Genomic DNA, 15856 nt, shown 5'->3' with positions numbered 1-15856 from the left:
TTCTTGTTTTTATAGTATAGTTTTTCATTATTTGTTGTGTGGTTGTTGTTACTATAGTGTCTAAAGATACTAAGGTATCTGGCTTCAAAAAGTGTGACTCATGCTGTCAGAAAATGTCTCTGACAGATGGGCACACTAGTTGTGTTTATTGTTTGGGTGCTGTTCCCCTGCAAAAACAAATTAATCCTTTGGGGATTATTGAAGCCTCAGGATTCTCCGGCTAAAAGTACTCAGCCAGCAAAATCCCCTAAGTCTGTCAAGCCGCTGGCTCCAACTTCGGAGCCGACTCCTTTACTTGACCAACCAAGTATGTCGGTACCAGCTGGCACTGACAAGACAACTCCTCCATCGGCTCCATCTGCTATTTCGGAGCTGTCTCGGAGCCATAAGAGACTGAGGTTGCCATCCTTAGAGTCCATCCACTCGGCACCACAGTCACCTTTATTACAGAGTGAACGTAGCCATCATTCTTCCCACTCCTCTCAATCCTCTAGATTATCGGATCATGATGTGGAGAGAGTAGAAGTAAGTTGCTTAAGTCACAGGCACTGGCAAAAATTCTGTCCAGCCCACCTCAACAGGTATTGGCTCCAACCGCCTCTATTTCTATTCCTCCTCCGACTACTTTTAGCTCGGAGCCAGAGACAATAGATCCACAGGCAGTAAAACTGTTGGCGCCAATCATAATTTCTCCTTCGGTTCCGACGTCGGCTCCGATTACCTCGATTGTACCTTTTACGAGGGGATCTGGACGCCAGGGCTCTCTCATCAGCTCCGAGGGAGGGAGTGGCATTGGACCTTTGTCTGACCCCATTCTCCCCCTCGGAGCTTCGGCGCAGGTGAGCTCGGCTCCAACATCGGCCTTGGAGCCATCACCCTCAATGCTGAGAAAAACTCCTGTTTCTTCACAGCTGCAGCTTTCTCTGCCTAGAGGTTGGGACGCCTTCGAGGTCATGCGGAGTGTGCTGTCCCCCGAGACAGCTCTACTGCCAGCTCCATCGGCTCCTCCCCTGTGGTGTCTGTGCCAACCTCTACTCCTCCTCCAGACCCCACGCGTAGGGAACCTATGCCCCAGGACACCCCATTGGGTGATCCCTCTTCTTCCGAAGCCTCCCCTGATCACTCGGAGCCTCCCTGGAAGAAGAAGTGCAAGAAGAAGCACACAGACTCCCCTGAGTCTGTCACTTCAGATACAGACATGGATGAATCAGAAGGGTCCCCAAGGTCTCCCTCTGAAAAGGTTTCTTTTCGGACATCCTTGAAATGCTTAGGCAGAGGAGGGACTGGACTTCCCTAGCCCCTACCAAGGACGAGTCTGTATACCTGGATGCATTCTGTTCCTGACCTTCCACCTCCCGGGTATCTCCTCCTTTCGATCCACTCATGTCTGTAGTGGCTCGAAAGGCTTAGTTAGCTCCAGATTCTGTGGAACCTACTTCGAGGAGACCAAATAAATTCATTACAGCCCCACAGGACAAGCAATTCCACTCCAAAGGTATGCCCGTTGATGCCATGGTGGTAGCAGCAGCCACCAAGAAAGAGTTAGCAGAGACCTCTTCATCTGTTCATCCTCCGAACAAAGAGTCTCGGATGATGGACAGATATGGAAAGCAAATGTTTGCTTCAGCGACCTTTTCAATGGGATCCCTGAATTATCTATGCCATTTTACACATCTTCAAAGGGATCTCCTGAAAGAGCTTGGAGATACCCTTCAAGATCCTACAGCTGAGGGAGCACCAGCCAAAGTAGCTTCTCAGCTTGCGACTCTTAATTCCATAGTTAACTCCTCCATGAGGCTGATTTCCTATGTAGCCGATGGAGTGAGCAGAGCCACAGGAACAGGCGTGGCTCTCAGGAGACATGCTTGGATGCGGCTGTGTCAATTTGCGGAACCCTTTCCAGCGTCCTTCACCAGTACTCCCTTTGATGTCTCTTTTCTCTTTGGGCCTCAAGTGAAAGACACATTGACCAAGTGTGAGCAGGAAGGCAAGACTCTCTCTGCCGTAGGAGTCAATTTTTCCACTCCTTCCAGACCTTATCCCAAGGGTCAGAAGAGGGGAAAGATGTGGTTCCGAAAATCCCAGGTTCCCTTGCCTGACACATGTGGTGATTTTTCCCCCAGAGGCAGAGGGGGAAACAACAATAACAGACGCCACCCTCATGGCAGAGGGGGACCGCAAAACCAGGATGACAGAGAAATTTTCTCTGCCAAACCCTTCCAGCATCCCTGAAGAGTTGCTCGACTGCTCACCTCTGGAGACAGTCGGGGGAAGACTGTACCCAAAAGCCTGGCAAAATATAACAAGAGACAGATGGGTACTATCTATCATATCCGGAGGTTACAAAATTCCATCAATCCCCCATAGAATCCAAAAAGCCCATCCCAGATGTCCTACCCAATCTAAGGGATAAAGCAGTCACAGAAGTTTCAAGACTGCTAGAAAAAAGAGCCATTCAAGAAGTCCCCGCAGATCAACTAGGATCCAGAACTTACTCAAGATTCTTTTTAGTACCAAAAAAGTACCAAAAAAGACAGGGGACTAGAGACCTATAATGGATCTCAGCAGATTGAACAAATCTGTACAAAAAGAAAAGTTCCAGATGGTGACACTGCAATCCATTTTCCCCTTTCTGGGTCAGGACAATTGGATGTGCTCCATAGATCTTCAGGATGCATACTATCATATCAAGATGGACAGATGCTCCAGGAGATTTCTTCGCTTCCAGGTAGAGTCCAGTCATTACCAGTTCAGAGCTCTGCACTTTGGTCTCACCTCAGCCCCCAGGGTGTTCACCAAGTGTATGGCAGTAGTCACGGCTCACCTGAGGCATCAAGGATTCCAGGTGTTTCCCTAGCTAGACGACTGGCTCCTGACTGCTACCACCAGGCATCATGGGATTATACAATCACATTATGCACTCAACTAGGCATTACAGTAAACTTTGAAAAATCTGCCTTGTTGCCCTGTCAGTCTATTACATACATAGGAGCAGAATTAAACACAAAAGAAATGTTTGCAATATTATCAAAGGAAAGAGTTTCCACTATTCGTCAACAAGTGTTAATTCTAATGCAGAGCAAAAGGGTTCATGTCAGACATGTCCACCAAGTTCTAGGCTCCATGGCAGCTGCAATTCTTCTTGTCCCAATAGCGTGTTTCCACATGAGAATCCTTCAGTGGCTTCTTTTCAAGCAGTGGTCTTTCCAGGGACTACTATGTCTCACATGATCCTGATCACAGAAACATGCAAAAGGCACCTTTCTTGGTGGATGGTCTCCCCACTAGTAATTCAGGGCAGACCCTTCATACAACTCCCTCCGGTAGCCACAGTGACCATGGACGCCTCCCTGATAGGGTGGGGGGTGGGCATTATCTAGACAGGACAGTCCAAGGCACTTGGCAACCTCACGAGTACCATCTGCATATCAATGTCCTAGAAATGAGAGCAGTTCTCCTAACATTGCAAGCCCTTCAAGACTCTCTTCCTTCTGGGACCATTGCAATCCAAATGGACAATATGTCAGTGGTGTGGTACATCAACAAACAGGGCGGGACCAGGTCTTATCCCTTATGTCGAGAAGCAATCAGACTGTAGCAATGGGCAATTTCCTCCCAAAGTTTTCTGATAGCCATGCACTTCCCTGGGAAATCCAACGTTATAGCGGACAGGCTCAGCAGAGCTATCCTCATGCCTCATGAATGGTCTCTGAATCAGGAAGTTGCAGATCTTATCTTCCGCAAATGGGGACAGCCTTGCTGCGACCTATTTGCCACTCCTCTCAACAACAAATGCAGCAGCTACTTCTCCCTACCTCCTCTTCCAGGTCATATACCCAGAGATGCTCTAATCCATGATTGGCCTCAGGGAGTTCTTTACACTTTTCCCCCTTTTCCCCTAATTCCAAGACTCATACAGAAAGCAAAATTGTTGGGTTGCAAAATGATCCTCATTGCCCCATATTGATCTCAACCAATATGGTTCCCGTTCCTACACCTCCACCTTCTGGATCAACCATGGATTCTGGACCGGTTCCAAATCTGCTGATTCACCAATCAGGCAGGTTGCACCAATCCCTTCAAACTCTCCAGCTCACAGCTTGGTTACTCCACTTCCAACCTTAGCCAGGCTTTCCAATATCTCCCCAGCAGTCCGTGATATTATTGTCTCCTCACATAACTCTACTACGAGGAAAATGTATGCTAGTAAATGGAAACAGTTTTCTTACTGGGCAGAATCTAGAAATTTGGATCCTTTTTCAGCCCCAATCCATGAAATTCTTGAATTTCTAACACAGCTTTTTCAGTCTGGTGCAGTTTCCGCTACCATTAGAGTACAACTAGCTGCCATTTCTAATTTTCATATCGGTATGTTTAATTCTAGCATAATGTCTCATAAGCTCTGCAAAGCCTTTATGAAAGGAACATCTCTTCTTAGACCCCCAGTTAGAGATCCTCCCCCTCCTTGGGATCTCAATTTAGTTTTAGCCGCCTTAATTTTGCCTCCCTTTGAACCGGCAGCATCATGCTCTTTAAAATTTCTTTCTTGGAAGACATTTTTTCTGGTTGCTATCACTTTAGCTAGACGTGTCTCAGAACTTCAAGCACTATGTGTCCGTCCTCCTTACCTGGTGTTTCACAAGGACAGAGTTTCTCTGAGGACCAATCCATCCTTTATTCCTAAAGTCTGCTCAGAGAACAGTTTAAATCAATCCATAGATCTCCCAGTTTTCTTTCCTAATCACAGCAACAAGGCAGAATACAAGCTCCACCAATTGGATGTACACAGACAATTGCGTTTTTACCTCCATAGAACTAAGGAACTAAGAAAGTCAGACCAGTTATTTCTTTCTTATGCTTTCAACAAACAAGGCCTTCCAGTTTCTAAAGTGACCTTATACAGATGGTTATCTGATACTATTGCCTTTATTTATCAATTACGAAATAAAGATCTACCAGCTAAATCAAAAGGTCATTCCACTAGAGCATTAGCCACGTCTACAGCGTTTCAGTCAAGTTGCCCATAGACTCAATCTGTGCAGCTGCCACTTGGGCAAACCCCCACACTTTTATCTCTCATTACAAGGTAGATATGGTCTCCCAGAGCAGAGCTTCCTTTGGTTCTACTGTTCTGAAGAGTTTGTTCCAATGAGCCACCTGGGATTTTACGTGCTAGGGACGCTGTCCCAAACAGCAAGAATGAAGGCAAGATAGACAACTTAACATAAAGAAGTTATGTACCTACCATAACGTTCCATGTTAGTTGTCTTCATCTCGCCTTCCTTCTTGTGTCCCTCCCTCCTTCCCCCTTCCTAGAGGATTGTGAGGAGTTCCCTTTTGTTTTCACTGGCTGAGCATATTTTATTACTTTACATGCCAGGTAAATCTATAACTCTTTCCTTGTTTAGGTGCATTGGACAACCAGTTTTAGTAACTGATTACTCTACTAATGTCTAGTGTGCACTATCACAAACGAGATCTGGGTAGCTGACGCTGGGCATTCTGGGATAAGTGGTAGCCTCGAGCCAGTAAACAGCTCTTGAGCTATAGAAGATGGCCGAGTCGGAGCCAAGGATCGGCTCCAAACTCAAACAGCAAGAAGGAAGGCAAGATGAAGACAACTAACATGGAACGTTATGGTAGGTACATAACGTCTTTTTCTCGAAATGCAGAATTCCGAACTTTTTCATAAGACTGTAACATAACTCTAGCAGTTATCTCAGGGAGACACACCCATTCCTAATCAAAGGTAGCCTTGCTTATTTTATTATAATTATAATAATGAAGTGTAAATGCAGGCAAAATGTTAGATACCCTATAACATTACTGGTATTAGACAGCAGAAAATCAGATTGTCATGCAACTGCAGTGAGAAAACATTGATGTGATTTATACAGAAATGTAGTTGTCTTCTATTTTGAAGTCACGTCTTTGAATTAGAGGTCAGACAGTACTCTTCTTGTTATGGACAGTTCATAAAAAGCTATGAATGTTTGATATAATATAAGTATTCACGATAGTGTCACGTAATGTCATAGAATATGGCTATTTGTCACATAAGTCTTTGTCTTTCTCAGCAGTAGCAAAGGCTGCAGCATCTAATAACCCCATGGAAGGAGCCAACATCACTACTGCCATCTTCATTCCTGTGGTTATCGTGATCTTTGTCATAGGTGGCCTCTATCTCTACTTTGCAAAGTAAGAATTTAGTTATTTTTGCTCGCATTAACTTGTAATCAGAAAAACAGTAATAAAAGCCCAGCCATGACATAAGTGAATAGCAGCTGATTTATGTATATATACATGTCTGTATGTACGTATGTATGTATGTATGCATGCATGCATGTACAGTAGAGAGTCGATTATCCAAACTAATTGGGACCAAGGGTAGTTTGGATAATCAAACTGTTCGGATAATCAAATATACATTGAACTGGATAAAAAACTTCTAAAATCTTATTTTTTCTGCACTCTGGGAATACACTTTTCAACCATTCAGCAAGTCCAGTGGACAATAAAAACGATTTTTCACACACAAGCAGGCTACAAGTTCAAAAACATGCACAAGCTAATACATCTAATGTATACATATTCAGACTTTATGATTTTTCCTACCCAAAAACTTTGGAAGAATAGGTTCAGATAATTGATGTTTCGGATAATCAACATTTAGATAATTGGCTCTCTACTGTATTTGTTAATACATGTAGAACACCGATCTACCTGAACCATTTTCAGGTTCAGCCTTGATGTAAAAGTACATACAAAAAAAAGTGACAACAAGTTCTATGCAGGAAATAGTTTAAATTTATTATAAGAAAGGCAGATTTGAAACAATAGAATCAGATAATGTACAAGAGAGAGATTTCAGTAATACAATAAGAAGACAGAATATGGAAACAATGGATACATCAGCTGCTCAAGGAAAGGGCTGATGTTTTCCAATTCTGTCATAGTCACACAACCTTACCAAAATGTAACAATATGTCTATAAACAGACTAGTTGTAAAGTTAGATGATGTGACTGTGAACAATTCTGCTCAGTCTTCCAACTGTATAGTACTAATTCTTAACAATTTAGAATAGTCCCACCCCACGTTTGAAATTTTAGAAGGCTCTACAGCACGAACTAGCAAGAGACATATAGCTGTACTGCACTGTTGACTACAAATGGATGCCATGGGAGCAGGACGTTGTTTCTCTTCTTGAATCTCTGCTTAACAAAGTATATAATTAAAGCTAATACTGAAGCAAAGGCAAAGTCAGCAGCCGATCATCAACTTACAGACATCCAACAACAAGACATATCACCAAAATGACATTTAGTGTGCAACATTCAACTTCTGTGGAGCTATCTCCCCTGCCTTTTTTCTCCACCCAGTCATCCAATTATCCCAAGCTCCCTTGGATTGCTTAACTTGCATTTCTTTACTCCCTGCAAGAAGCCATTTCAGGAAACAACAATCATTTACAAAATGTAGTTTCTGTTAATCAGACCTAAAAATGTATCACATTCTTAAGTTAAACCTGTCTCTTCAGTTACTCTCCCACATCCTTTCCTCCTCTCCTCTTCCTCTGTTACCTGCCATCTTACTATGCAGCATGTCCATGCTTCCATGATCTAGCCTTTCCTCAAGACATTATGTCCTCAGTGCTCTTGCTTGCACCTTATATTCTTTTCCAGTCAAGCAATGTAGTTCCCCCGCTTTACAAATAGCTATTTATATACAGCTTAGTCCATGCGTCCTCCCTCCTAACATCACTGATATTCCATGAATAACTACTGAAAGTTCTGCACATCCCACTTTGTTAGTAATGGCCACACACTTCCCATCTTTCCAGATTGTCTGCTCCGCTTCTCAGACACCTTCACCATAAAGCAGAGATCTTCTTGCCTTCTCTGTCAGATATGTCTGTCAAGTTATGTGCATTTCCCATCATATACAAATGTTTCTCCTGAATACTTTGCCACAATTTACCTACATACTTAGTTGTTATTCTAGGAATACATCACTCTGTTAAGGGTCTCTGGTGGCAGTCTATTCAAACCTTAAGTTGAGTCTAACATGATCTGCCCTGATAAACCTAAATCATTTCAGCTGTTATACTTTGGAATGCTTCAAGTGTCCCTAGTATCTGGTCCTCCAATGAGATCAGTAGACTCAAGCAAAGAATTCCATATTGGAACTCCTCAGTGATTCAGACATCACAGTAAACAAAATGTGTTAAATAAATAAACAAATAAATATATCATACATGAATGCTTGTTCTGACACAGTAGCAATTAGGCCATTTTTTTATTGCAGTATTCTAAAACTTATCATTTCACACAAGTTTCTGTAGTTAAGAAATCTGTGGTAGCAGTTGGCACACAGTATGAAGGAACTCTTAACAAGCTGCTTCTTGTGGTCCAGTGATCTAGAGTTTGATTCCCATAGCCTCCATTACCTAATTATGAGGCTCTGAGCAAGTCAACCAAACAATGTCCTGGGACGAATCTGCAATAGGTCCATGGAGATCAGTGTTCTACCCCAATTAACAAACACAAATAAAATAAAACAGCTCAGCTAATAAAAGGTAAATAAAATAACAAAACAGATAGATCTACATTTCATATAGGTTACATTGGGTGTATATCACATAATCGAAATCCCAAAATATCGAACACATAAGCTCGAACTTGGAATGCCGAAATGTGATATAATCGAAAGCTCAGAACAGCGAATTATTTCCCAGGGGAAACATTTGCTGTTCCGAGAAACACACACACAACACAAGCGCACCAAAAAAAGTAATCCACACATATACACTTAAAATCCTAGTTCTAACCCTACACTAAACCATACATACACTACTATCTATCCACTTACCTTAACCCAAACCCTAACCCTAAGGTCTGTAACTATCGCACACTCACCTTACCCGCTCCCTAACCCTAAGGTCCATGACAATCACACACTCACCTTACCCGCTCCCTAACCCTAAGGTCCCTAACTATCGCATGCTCACCTTACCCACTCCCTATCCCTAAGGTCCCTAACTATCACACACTCACCTTACTCCCTCCCAAAATAGCGAAGCGGCAGAAACAGCCCACCGAATTCTTTCCCTAGGAAAGAATTTGATGTTCTGCAGCTTCGCTATTTTCAGCGTTCGCTGTTTTGGGTTCGATATTATAACATTCGACGTTTTACCACTTCGATGTTATAATATAAACCCGTTACACTGACTACATCATCAGTACTCAATCCATGAGTGCATAAAGTACAAAAGATGAATATCGTATCTCATGAATGCTTTGTGTGACCATTTATTTTCTCATTCTGCATTGTTTCTTAAAATAAAGCAATAGTGTTAACGGTAATGCCCTAAAACAATAACATTTATACATTATCCCAGTGCATCCTGAGTTTGTTTTAAAACGCTCATAAGTAGTAGGTAAGGTTTGTGTCAGGGAAAAAATGATGAAAGGGGTTGTGTGTGTAGAACCACTCTTGCTTTCTTTGTACGTAGCCCATGCCCAGGGAATCACTTAGTGATTACTGCAGCATTCCTGTGAGATCAGCACCACTGTGCCATGTTTTAAGTTAGGAAATACTGACTATATTTATTACAATTTTGTAAGTGCGCCCAAAATGTGCATAATTCACCAGTGATATCAGTCTGTTTCTAATCAAAGCTACTTTACTCCTTGCTTGAAGCTCTCAGTGGGTGTGGATAACTGCTCCATTACCTTATGGTGTGACCCATTTACACTCCCCCAGCACTCTGACAGTACTTGGTGGCTCATGGGAGATGGCTGTCCATAACTGGTGCTGGTGCAGACACTGATCCTTAATCACCCTAGACTTGCATTGCCTGTCTACTGACTTGGTAGCAACTATATCCCTGCATGACCCATCTTACCTGTGAAATAAAGCAAACCCTCAGGAAAGCTTCAGTCACAAGCGCACAGCCATACAGCATTCCCTTCTAGAACTCAGGTTCATCAACATAACTTAATGACTTACAGCAGACTTGGCAATTTAGTGTAGTCCAAACATTTTCAGAATGAAGCACTGAATCTTTGTCTTGTATATCAAAAGGTAATGTTTCAGGAATGCTGTTGTCAGTGTCCTGAATTCTATTTTTAATGTCACTGACTGCAGTGTCAGATGTAATCTAAGTAGTAAGACAAATGTACTTTACAGCTTGCTGTACCTTCATATAGCCCATATACTTGTGCATATACATTGCAGAACAGCCTCAGTCTTGCACTCAGACTTACATAAGGCTTACTAGAGTCACTGTCCTCAACCTCATATTGTAGGTTATTTGGCATACTGATTCTATCCCTTTTTTATAGGGATATCATTTACACATCTCTGAAATGACAGCAGATCTAGGGTCAGTACATAGAACTCATGAATGTCTATATGCTAGATTCTCAAGAAAGAAAACTGGGGGGATTTTCCTCTAATATGACGTGACAATGGATATGTGAATGAATTGATCAAAACGCCCCCTCACCAATCCCATGTTAATACTTCACAAACGTGTCCGGTTTGCTGTAGTATAAGAATATAGCAACAATGGAACAATACTAAGTAAGTAATAACAGAAACCATACCTAGCTATACACACCAACCAGCAGACACACTTAGAAGTTCTTGCCATCCTTTACAATCACTTAGAGAATGGGCAACCTGTACATCACCACTCTGATTGGAGAACGGACTTTCTTCAGCAGATTGTTAATGTAAAGGAAACGCACAATGGAAAATGAGTCTGCCTCTTCATGGCAGCAAATTAAGCTGCCGTGAAACTCAGACTGTTAAAAACCAAACTGCCACCATTTTTTACAGTTGCTTAATAGTGCTTTATTGCTTTGCGATCATAAAATTAAAATGATAAAATAAATATAGAATAAAAGTCTATGTGTGTGTGTTTGTATGTGTTTTCCATGTGTGTGTGTGTGTGTGTGTGTGTGTGTGTGTGTGTGTGTGTGTGTGTGTGTGCGTGCGAGCGCGCGTGCTCATGTGTGTAGATATTGAATACTTACATAACTTATATTTTGGATGTAAAATACTTCCTCAAACAACAATTACATATAGTACATCAAGTTTGAAACATTAGGTGGAAGAACTACTTTATATCTAAAATATAAATAATAATGATAATAATAATATTATACAAAGCAATTTAACAGATAGTCCATTCTCTAAGTACAGTAATGCCTGCCAAGATGCGTGTTATTGTGGAGATAACACACTTCCATGAGTGTAGAAGCCCTCCTGTTGAGAATTATTACTCACTTAGTAGTACTCATCTTCCAAATTACATAGTAGCAAATTGTTTTCCCATATAATTCTGTATGAGATGTCCAGTCATTGCATCCAGTTGTTTACACACCTGAAAATCAGCAAGCAAAAGTAGACTTACTTATTTGGCATTACACAACTTATAATGGTGAATAGCAAACCCAGATCTGGTGGATGTTTAAAACAATTTCATAGTAAAACACTATTCAAATATCCCAAGTCCCTTATCTCACCCCTCTCTTTTCATCATTTGCATTAAATACTGTAAGTATCTTCAACCATCTGTATTGATCTTTGTATACATTGTTTTTTGCATTTTATTCATATTTTTTGTGTAGTCTATTGCCACATATCTAAAACTATCAAATCATCAAAGTTGCCTCAATTTCACCTGAAATACGTATTCATCTGTCTCCAAATAACGTATATTTCAGTTTCTTTTGCATTTTTGACTAGGTTAGCTTGAAAATTATCCATGTGGATCAGCTATCTACCCTATTAACAAAATAAAAAAATAAAATAAAATACATAAATAAAATTCTAGAACCATAATTAAATGAGAGCAGATAAGCACCCTAAAGCTATCATGAGAGCAAGGCAATAGGCCCCATGCCCCATCTATTGCATCATACCATGGGGCCTAAGAAATGCAGGAACAAGACCCCACTGATGCAGTGTATGATGAAGTACCATAGGATCATAGAAAATAAGAGGTAAGTAACGGTAAAGACTATGTGCACCTTGCCAATGGGCAATATATATTAGACTGAGGATGAATTTGCAGGTAACCATCCAATTGTCAAGGTTAGTCTTGAAGGATGCAAGGGTGTCACTGTTTTTAACATGCAGGAGCAATTTGTTCCAGGGGTGGAGTAACCACTAGATAATGAATCTACCCCTGTAAAGTGTTTTAATTCTATGTTGATGGAGGTACAGATCCTTGGTTTAGGTGTTTGTCTGGCTGTTTGTCTTGTGAAGATATACCAGATTCATTAGGGTAGGGTCTTGGACGGCATAGAATGCCAGGCATAGATATTCACACAGGAGCCTGGAAGAGTTTATCTTGGTAGTTGAAACTGTTTAGGCCAATAATATTTTTCATCTGTCCTCTTTCTCCTTTGTTATTTGCACTGTATTTAGAGCCATTGGTAAATAAAATACAGTAGATAGTCGATTATCTGAACTAATTGGAACCTTGGATAGTTCAGATAATCAAATTGTTCGGATAATCAAACATGTAATTGAACCAGATAAAAAACTTCTAAAATTGTGTTTTTTCTGCATGCAGGAATACACTTTTCAACCATTCAGCAATTCCAATGGACAATAAAGAATATTTTTCACATACGAGCTGGCTACAAGCTCAATAACATGCTCAAGAGAATACATATAATGTTTACATATTCAGACTTTATTATTTTTCCCACCCGAAAACTTTGGAAGGCTGGTTCTGATAACTGATGTTTCTGATAATTGACGTTCTGATAATCAACTCTCTACTGTAAGGGACTCAGAAATTCGAGGATATAACTGATATGGTAATCAAGAAAAATTGGCTTTGTCTGCAGATAATATTATTTTGTACCTGATAAGACCAGAAAAGGGCATCTCAGTCTTGTGGAACATTTTGGGACACTTTCAAGTGTCCTGGGGATATAACATTAATGAAGATAAAACAAAGGCTATAGCTGTAAACTTTGTACCCACACACGACTTAGTTCAGCAATACCCATATTTATGGGGACACAATAAAAGGAAGTATTTGGAAGTATGGATTAAAAAGGATTCTGTTATGGCAGCTAAGGACATGTGGGAAGAGATTAACCAAAAGATAATATAAAAACTGAGAAACTAGAAGCTCTTTTTTATGGATATGGATAGCAAGATTCAAGAAGTGAAAATGTTTTTAGTCCCTTTACTTTTATATGCAGGTCAGGCATATTTTTATCAACCAGAGAACTTGTGAACAGCAATTAGTAAAGAGTTAAAGGATTTTATCTGGGAGGGGAAGAGGGCAAGGTTTAAGTTGGATAACTTGATGCTTCCAGTAGAGCAAGCTGGTTTAAGATTATTTGATTTGAAGGGATATTTTAAAGCTACACAGTTAAAGTTCATATACATAACACAAGGAGAAAGCTATAATTCATAGTGGAAATGGGGTGATGATAAAGCAGGGGGGGAATCAATGAATAAGGAGAGAATGGGATTTTAGATGCATACCCTTAAGGAAAATAACGTCATATAGAACATTATAGGCTCAGATGCAGTATCTGACTTCTGGCTAAAAGTATTAACAGCTTTACATAAAGATTTAGCTATGAGTAAGAACTATTTATATGTGCACCCCGAGTATATACCATCCTAGTTACTAACAGGAAATACAATACTCCTACTTAAGAGTGAACCTGCAAGCTATCCTAAAAAGTATAGACTAATAACTTGCCTTCCAACGAGGTATAAACTATGCATTGGAATTGATGCCAACAAAGTTTATAATCATTTAGAAGAAAACTCAAGCATAGCAATAGAACAGAAGGGTAACAAAAGAAAGTCATATGAAACTAAGAATCATTTGTTATTGAATAAAGTCATAGAGAATTGTAAAAAGGGGAAGAATCTAAGTATGACATAGATAGAGTACAAAAAAGCATTTGACCACATCCCATATTCTTGGATAAAGGAATGTTTACTGATGTATAAGCTATACCCTACATTGATTCATTACATAACAGTGAGTATGAAACAGTGCAAAATCATTTTACAGCTAAGCCATAATAAAGGACAAATTATTATCCCAGGGATAATAATAATTCAAAGGGGGATATTCCAGGGTGACTTTTTGTCATCGCTGCTCTTTTATCTTGCCCTTAACCTATTAAGCTGTCTACTTAACAGATTTGGTCATGGTTACAATTTGGCTCTGAGACAACGACAAAGTGTAAATACTTATCTTCTTTTTGTGGACAATTTAAAACTGTATAGTTCATCAGATGAGGAACTGAAAGCATAACTGGAAGTGGTCAAAACTTTCTCAGATGATACAGGAATGTCAACTGGTCTTGATAAATGTGCAAAAGCAACCTATAAAGCAAGAAAGCTGCAGCACCAAGAAAATATCAGTCTGGGACAGGAATGTGAACAAATGTGAATAAAACTCAGTAAGGAATATTTTAGAAGACTAAAATTAATACTGAAAACAGCTCTGACATCTAGGAACAGAGTCCAAGTTATAAATGAATTTGCTCTTCCTGTCCTAACTTACAGTTTTAGGATGACTGACTGGCCCCAAAGGTATAGGATCAATTGCACAAGAGAACAGGAAAAAAGCTTCACTTTTATCAAATGACATATAAAAATCAATGTATACCATGATTATATTTCCCTCGTTCTGAAGGAGGTATGGGCTTCCTCGAAACTGATTAAATGTATGGATCTGCATTCGTAGGACCCCATGCATATCTGCTGACCTCATCAGATCCAAACATAGTTAAAGTTTTAAAACATGAGGAGAAGAAGTCTAAGATGACTTCCTTGTTTAGTTTAGCAAAAGCATATCGGTGTCAAGCTGGAATGGAAGTCAAGCCAGAGGTAGACAGAACTCAGGTAGCAACTGAATGTGCCAAAAAACAAAACAAAGAATATAAGGAGAAGGATCAGATGAAGTGGCAAGAAATGTGAGAAAAGCATAAATATTGTTACAAGTACAGAAAACACCTGGTACAACCTCATGTCGATCAGGGTCTGAAGCGAGAATGGTTAAGAAGAGGTGAATTTAAATCAAAAGATGAAAGATTAATATTGGAGGCCCAGGATATTGGACTACATACACATTGGTTTACAAATTCCAGTGAATATATTGGAGAAGCAGATAAATGCAACTTCTCTAAAACAGAACGGGAAATAGTCATACATCTTGTTGTTGGGTATGATACACTAATGGCAGGGGGCCCGTATACTGAAAGGCATACAAATGTGGTAAGAGTGTTGCACTGGAGATTGTGCAAACATAGTAGCTGAAAAACACTGGAAGCATGATCCACAAAGCATTATAGAGAATGTTGAAGTTTATGTCAGTTGGGATCTCCTATTACCAATGGTTCAAAAAATAGCTGCAAGAAAACCAGATATAGCAATCCATGAAAAGAAGACAAAAAGCATTGATCATTGAAATTGCTACACCCAGTGATTACAGTGTCTTACATACAGAGAGACACAAAGTCATAAAATAGCAGGATTTGCAGACAGAAACATGTGCAATGTGGAAGAAGGATATCCAGACAGTTTGAATAGTAGTAGGAGCAATGGATCTCATAAAATAGGATTTACAGTTATATTTGGATATGATACCGATACATGGAACTCCATATACATTGCAGAAGGAGTTAATTCTGGGCATGTTGCGGGTGCTACAAAGAGCACTTTTGGTTAATATCAAAGATTGAAACAATGCTAATTTCACAAACTTTGGTCCATTCCTGTCATGGTATTGGAAACCCAAAAGACTTGGATAAATTAAAATAAAGGAAAACATTATATTTATGAAATATAAGAAAGTA

At 40.2% G+C, this 15856-nt stretch overlaps 1 protein-coding gene across 3 annotated transcripts in view; it reads left to right on the top strand.

Moving 5' to 3' along the window:
• Positions 1-15856, top strand: part of SEZ6 (seizure related 6 homolog) — a 2840429-nt gene that overhangs the window by 2763409 nt on the left and 61164 nt on the right. For 2 of the 3 annotated variants that reach the window (XM_044054437.1, XM_044054435.1), the window contains exon 15: positions 6078-6198. In XM_044054437.1, coding sequence (XP_043910372.1) covers positions 6078-6198 — 121 coding nt within the window. The remainder of the gene's footprint in view (positions 1-6077; positions 6199-15856) is intronic. The other variant, XM_044054436.1, reaches the window with a different exon arrangement.

Source organism: Protopterus annectens, chromosome 13.part0 (genome assembly GCF_019279795.1).
Source record: "Protopterus annectens isolate FY-2018-M chromosome 13.part0, PAN1.0, whole genome shotgun sequence".
Lineage (NCBI taxonomy): Eukaryota > Metazoa > Chordata > Ceratodontiformes > Protopteridae > Protopterus > Protopterus annectens.
This window is presented reverse-complemented; position numbering and strand designations above follow the sequence as displayed.